General features: G+C 34.5%; 1 protein-coding gene across 1 annotated transcript in view; it reads left to right on the plus strand.

Moving 5' to 3' along the window:
- Positions 1–7,270, plus strand: part of LOC135196605 (protein artichoke-like) — a 23,027-nt gene that overhangs the window by 1,038 nt on the left and 14,719 nt on the right. The window contains 1 exon segment of the mRNA XM_064223446.1: positions 2,112–2,288. Within this exon segment, the coding sequence (XP_064079516.1) occupies positions 2,112–2,288 (177 nt within the window).

Below are 7,270 nucleotides of genomic sequence, written 5' to 3' on the forward strand. Positions count from 1 at the left end.
TTTTGGGTGTTTTTTTTTCAGCGGGTGTGCGGATTATTCTACAGACAAAAATATTCACTTTTAAATAACATATACTGTTAAATAAGAAAATACGGGACAACAAAATGATAATGTGGCAAATTGAATGTAAGGTACAATGGAAATTCTGTCATAATTTTTGAAGAGGTTAGTTTCCTATTTAACCAAATGAATACTTTTGGGTCTCAAATCTTATGAACATTTTTCCGATTCAAATTTTGAATTCCTCTGCCATTGCTCCAGGCAAAGTCTACTATAGTCCGGCATATTCCTGAACAGATTCACTTCAATGATTCGCTGTGGTGCTTCAACTTGATTCCTTCCTCTGAAAGGGTTTTCCGTTTAATTAGGTATTGGGAAATGGAGGCTTGTTGTGGCCGTGACAATGGTCCTCCATGTTTTTCGAAAAGTGTGGAAGTTGAAAGTTCTATTTGCTCACGGTTATTTTTTACTCTATATTTATAGATTTTTAAAGTTGTAATTATAAATTGTTATTGAAGGTAGATTAAAAGAGGAATAACGACAATATTTGATTAGATAGTATTAAGGTAATTTAAATTTATAATAAGTAAGATAATTGCTACGTCTTTAACATGGACGTGGGATTTACACGATGCTTTACTGACGTCATAAAGAGCAAACAAATCATCCAGGCATTAAAGGAAAGTAAAAGTAATCTTTAAAAGTAATCTTAGGTACATAAGCGATGAGTAACTGTCTCTATCTCAAGCAACTAAGAATACATTCCGTCTTTTGCGGTCGTAGATCGAAAGCGAAATAAAGCAGCCGTCATAATATTGATGAACCACACAAAACCCTGGCTACTCTTCTAAGGTTGGGTCATTACCGATGAAAAGATTGGCAAAAACTAAGCAAATATTTCATGATAACAATTTTGTTATTGAAAGACTACTATCTTCCCCGTTGCAATACTGAAGATACTGTACACGAACGTAAATGACCTCTTTTTCTCCAGAACAGAAAAAAAAGTTTTATCGCTAAGGTATTTCGATTAATGGCTTCAATTTCTGTCGCTGAGAGTTTAGAGTTAACCATTGGAATCAACTGCAAGTGGTAATAGGGAGCTATAAAGTCTGAGAAGTAAGTGACTAAATAAATGAATAAATGGATAAATACATAGTTGAATAAATGAAATTAAATCAGAAGCCATTTTCTGACAAACAGGTATTCGAAATGACGTGATTCAGCTCCACTGTTAAGGCAAAAATTTCCCGTAAATAAAGTGAATATAATTGGAAATTAAATTGAAATGGTGTTAATTGGATGCGCTTTTTAGAGGTTTGTGACGGTTCCATTCTCATGCATTTCATTCAGGTCGTTGATATTTTATTTCATTAGCTGCGCATTTTACAAATCTAAGCAAAATAGATAAATCTGTTTATCTGAACAGATCTTATGGTTGCTCTTAACTTTATTTGTAATTAATAATAATGCATGTATCCTGAATATCTTCGCGTAAAAAAAAAAAAAAAAAAAAAAAAAAAAAAAAAGTTGCAATTTATATGTTTTTACTTTTGGCCTTCAGTCAGCTATTAGTTGTTTTGAGCGAAGAGATCTTTGTAGATATTATAAAAGAAACATCAATGAAGATTAGCAGACGGGCATCATCAGATAGTTGGACACTTCGTGGAAACGAGGCCTTCACCTCTGATAACTATTTTCGCAGATCGCTTAATGACTGGCAGCTGATGTGTAGTGTAGAGAGATAGTTAGCCCTTTTAGAGGAAACTGCTCCTTCGGCAGTAGATGACACTTCAGTTGAATAGGACCTTAGTGACGGTCGAAAGCTCCTGTTATATATATTTGCTGAAACTTTGCGCTTTCACAGTGGCTTTTTTCTAAACCATTGAAGACAAACATATGGCACTGGGTTCCAATGGTAACTGCGATATGAAGCTCATTTTGATAAATATATTTCTAGCGTTTGCTGATTAGCTACATTTCCCTCATCAAGATTTCATCTGACAATACATACCAAAACAAATTTCAAGTAGATGCCTGACAGCCATAGTTATTACACTGTAACTTGCCATGACTGCTTAAAGCATATTTGGCATTTCATATTTGAGCAGAACCCCCAGTATGGGTTTCTGCTTTTGGTTTGAGATCTCCCGCCATTTGCAAAATCCCAGGGAGACCAATGAGGCCATTGGGTGCCCAGCCATGCTTGAAGGCAGCTCTTATGGGGTCTGGGGTAAAATGGTTAGACGTAGAGCCGGGGAGGATAAGGCAAGAGAATGAGGGAAGGGGTAAGAAGAGGTGTAGGGATGGGGAGGATGTAGAGAGAATGATAATGAGAAAATGAGGAAAGGATGAAGAAAAATAATGAAGAATATTAAGAATACTAAACGCTTGTATATCGTCAACATTTGTAGCCTTCTTGAAAATAATGATCAGTTTAATTTTTCGAAACAGTTTGAAATGTCTCGTGGGAAGAAGAAATTGTAAGAGGGAGAGAGGAAAAACTGACTGTTACAAGAAGGAAATCTTTCTTTTCATCATTAGTCCAGATTTTGTGCAAATTTTGGACATCAGTGGATGGAAGCAATTTAGGGAGAACCTAATGATAGCAAAAACGAGAAATAAAAAGCAAAACTGCGAAACAAGACGTAAACTATTTATTTTTAATTCTTATTTAATCACAATGATTCAATGTAATATTCCTGACGATATTACCTTTCATTCACGGGAGAAAAAGTACGTCGCGTTTTTGTGTATGATCACGATAATTCTATTGTATATGAATTTTCAAAGCCTACATACGTCGTTTGTTTTCAGGCGTCTGTCTTTTGCTCCTAATTACATGTGCTCTTATCTTGAAGAAGGAAAATATAGCAGTATAAATAGTTTGTTAGATTCCTCTGATACAAAACTCGTGTTTTACAAGTTTTCAAGAAAAATATCTCGTAATTATTATCAGAAAATTTCCATCTCTGCCGGTAATAATTTTTTAACAAAATGTTTCCTGATTTACGGAAGAAAAAATTTAATTAAGAAAACATTTAACGTAAAAATTTATGACTCATTTCACCTTGTTATTTCGCATCGTCTGTCTCCCTTAGACCAAAACAGTTCCAAACCTTTCTCCCATTTTCGAATCCTCGGTCATTTATCTCTTTTGGACAGAAACCAGATACATCCTCGTTATTTATGATGACGTAATGATACATCATCAAGCTGATATCTTTGATATGTGATCCATTTATCAAATCATTACTCTCTCTGTCCATGACGGTTCGTCCAAAATTTTCGCTTTCGTCTTCTGCAATGGGCGGCCGCTTTTTCCTAATGAAATTGTTGGGGGCATTTTTGACGAAGGCTTCGAATAAAATTACTTATGTATGTATGTATGTAACGGTATGTATGTTGTAGGTATGTATGTATGTATGTATGTAGGTATGTTGTCGTGGTGTTTTCAGTTACATGGAAAATAAGGAGATGAAAATTAATCATGAAATGTCTTGAAATTAGTATAAGGATTTGTAAATATAAGATACCGTTTTGTTGTTGTAAACGTTAATTTCAAAGAGAATGTATGGTTCTCTCAAACTAAATAAATGTTAATTCAGTGAGAGAATATGAATAATCTCTGTATGGGCATTTCCGACAGACGGAATGAGGGAAACGTGCCAAACGTCACACTCAATTGAAATGGATTTTTTGATCCGTAAATTGATTTTTCAATAAAGAAAACAAGTGTTGGCCTGTTGGATGTGATATAGTATAGAAGGACGCAGCGCTATTCTTTGTTACATTTTCAGTTATTTACAATTTTCTCGACGACGCTGCCAAGAACGTTTCTCAGTCATGTTTATTTTCATGAAACGCCATGAATTCGCTGGCGTTCTTTCCCATAACCATTAGATGTTTGCCAAATTCATTTTTTCTTCTGTGAAATGAAATGTCAAGTTATATGCATGGCTTCTTTTAAAGCACGCTCATTTGCACTAAACGATGCATTTTAATTCCTTGATGAAACTTTCCGAGGAATAAAACATTAGCTACGTAAAATCGTCTTACGTGCATACTTGTTGTGAGGGCGCTGTGACACTTTTTCTCAAGAGTTTCTAAGATATTGCCATAACAACGTCGAAAATATTTCGACATTATTTATTCTTTTAAGAAGAAATGTCAAAGATAAGGTTGAATGAGCTGGATTCACTTCCTACTTTTTATCACTTCAATTCGAGTCTCGGAATTTTCCCAATTTCCTGTATATCGAAATGCAGTGCTCTTCTGTTTCATGGACATGTTAAAACTACAAATCTGCTAAATACGTTATTCTGATATACAGCTGTTTTTCCGTATCTGATTCTTTGAGGATATTTTAATAGAATTCTTTTACAAATATCAGTACAAACTGAACTCTCAAGAGGAGGAAAAGATGTGTGGCTGATTTAATTACAGAGGCAATATCTTTTCAAAAGTTCCAAAGTAATTCGGATTATTGATTTTATGCATTGGCCCTCCCACCTTTCGTTTCTTATTGAATACCACGACAAAACATCCATAGAAATTCTCATTTTTGACGCCGCTGCTACTATCTCTCTCTCCTCCACTCTCTCTCTCGCTCTCTCTCCTCTCTCTCTCTCGTCGAGTTGAAAGGATTATTACCTTCATTAACGTGATAAACGACTTTGAACGACATTCTGCCTCGTTAATGCCGGGAAAAAGGAAAATAAAGCATTGACGAATATGCTAGAATTCGACAGAACTGGACACTTTCCCTATGTCTAGAGAAGACCTTACTTTTCATACAAACGCATATATCCATTAACAAATTCCGTTACAATGAATACCTAAAATAAGGCACGATGATAAATCAATATCTATATAATATTCAAAGAATGGGCCAAGTATTCATATTGCAATTCAGAAACCTATCATATCAAATCCAGAATAAAGCCTCATAAAGTGTACACTGCAGTCAAGAGGAAAGCGCTGTAATGCGAGGTCTTTCTTTACATAATATACTATTAAATGAACTTAATATCGTTTCAAAATAACCTTTCTAAAATAGAAAAAAATTAATTTATGATATATTCAGCTCAGAATGAATGCAATTGCATCACATGTACACAACAATTCTCAATAATGAGATGTAAGGTTCTGACACGTTCCAGGCATAATATTAAGGGTGGAGTTTGAGAAGAGGGTTGACAAAGAGAATGAGAGGGAGAGGAATTGAGAGAGAGTAGATGAGGTGCTAGGAGAAAGAAAAAGGAAAAAAGACAGGGAGGGTTAGAGAGAGACAGAGACAGAGGCAGAGAAGAGGGGGTTTCGGTTTTGAAGAAAAGAAGAAGAAGAAGAAGAAAAGAAGAAGAAGAAGAAGAGAAAAGACGAAGAGAGAGAGAGGAGAGAGAGAAGAGAGAGAGAGAGCAAGTTTATCAGTTATCATTCAAAGTTATCCCAGGTCAGTGCTCCGGGCCGGTCAGCTAGTATACATAATATATATACAAACATTACACATATATATATATATATTATAATATATATATATATATATATATATATATATATATATATATATATATATACATATATGACAATCGCTTGATTTGGTCAGGGAACCAGATACATTCGCATTAAACGTCACCTATTTTCAGCTACACTTCCATTGCAGAAATAGTTTATGTGAATAGTTTATGTAAATGTTATTCGCATTTATAAGCGTTTCAAAACAAGGAAACATGTACTATAAGCTTTTCTTGAACGATAATTTAGTCCAATAGTAATAAGAAATCAAAGCTAATTCGTTTATTAGAGTCTTTAAATATTCTACATGTTGTTTCCAACGTCACATAAAGTTTTGCCGGTATTTCGGCAGACTTTGCGATCGTTTATAATAATCTGAAATTGTTTTTGCGCTTTTTTTAATCTGACCTTCCAATTCCGAGGAATTTCCCTCGGATGCCCACACGTCGAATGTCAACATATTATTGCCTTTAATATCTGGGTCAGAACTGTTGAGTGTTGGTGACAAAATGTTATTTCGCCATTACCGAGTGCTTGAGTACTCCCGTCTTTTTGACTGCTTGACCTTTTACCCTTTTGTTTCTGGAAGAGTTTGCTTCAGCCATTTCCATACGGAAAGCTGACGAAGAGATTTTATTAGAGAATATGAATTAAAGAATATTCGTAAATTTCCAGTTCCTGTAAAATAGTTTCGCTTGAGTCCTTGCCATTCCTGTGACTTTTAGTAATGTTGCTCTCAATCGAAATTTCAGAGTAGGATCAAGTGCCAATAGACAATTAATTCTATGTTGGTTTGACCACGACTGCTATGTTGCGACTATGCCCAGTAAAATCATTTCTATTAGGATATATCTAAGCAGCATTTCCAGTTATTCATCTTTAGATAAAAATTGCCTTAATTTGTGCTAGAATAATATGAACATTATGAAAACGTGATGAAAGAAAATGGAGTGATAAATGTCGAATGAAACTGAGTCAACTGACACTGAAGTTGGAGGCGAAATATTAAATGTTCTATTTTTTGTTTGTTGTTGACATTTTTGTAATTGAAGAGTTTAACCAAACCACTGAGGTGAAGTTCTTTTACTCTCACATGGGCTGGCCATCTTTGCAGTCGCTGAGAGAGAGAGAGAGAGAGAGAGAGAGATAAGAGAGAGAGAGAGAGAGAGAGAGAGAGAGAGATGTATTCCTAAAAGCATACCGAAAATATTTTTTCCTTTTGTAAGAATTGCATTAGCATTTTTACTATGGCAAATATGACAAAGGAGAAGTCGGTCTCTAAAAGGAACACGCCTAAAGAGAGAGAGAGAGAGGGAGAGAGAGAGAGAGAGAGAGAGAGAGAGAGAGAGAGAGATGTATGTGTGTATGAATACTTGGACGTTATAGTGAACCGAGACATTTTACGACAATAAATCACAGAACATTTATTTTTATGTTTTTTATTATTTATTTTGGCTACAATAGATAATTTTCGTTTGCGTAACTTAGAATTTATAACAAATCTTATTTTATATGTAAAATGTCTAAGTACCTTGCAGGAAATAATTCGATATATATATTCTTATATCAGAAAGGAATTGAGCATAATAAAAAATATATCCTTATTTTAAAGGAAAATAAGGTAAACTGTATCATCTTGACCACTTTAAATGAATTTGAGACATACCCTTTTGTATCAGTACGAACTTAATTTCTGTAGTCACGAACATAAAAACGGTTAAATATGTTTCAATCCAATAAGTCACTATGAATATAT

Source organism: Macrobrachium nipponense, chromosome 18 (genome assembly GCF_015104395.2).
Source record: "Macrobrachium nipponense isolate FS-2020 chromosome 18, ASM1510439v2, whole genome shotgun sequence".
Lineage (NCBI taxonomy): Eukaryota > Metazoa > Arthropoda > Malacostraca > Decapoda > Palaemonidae > Macrobrachium > Macrobrachium nipponense.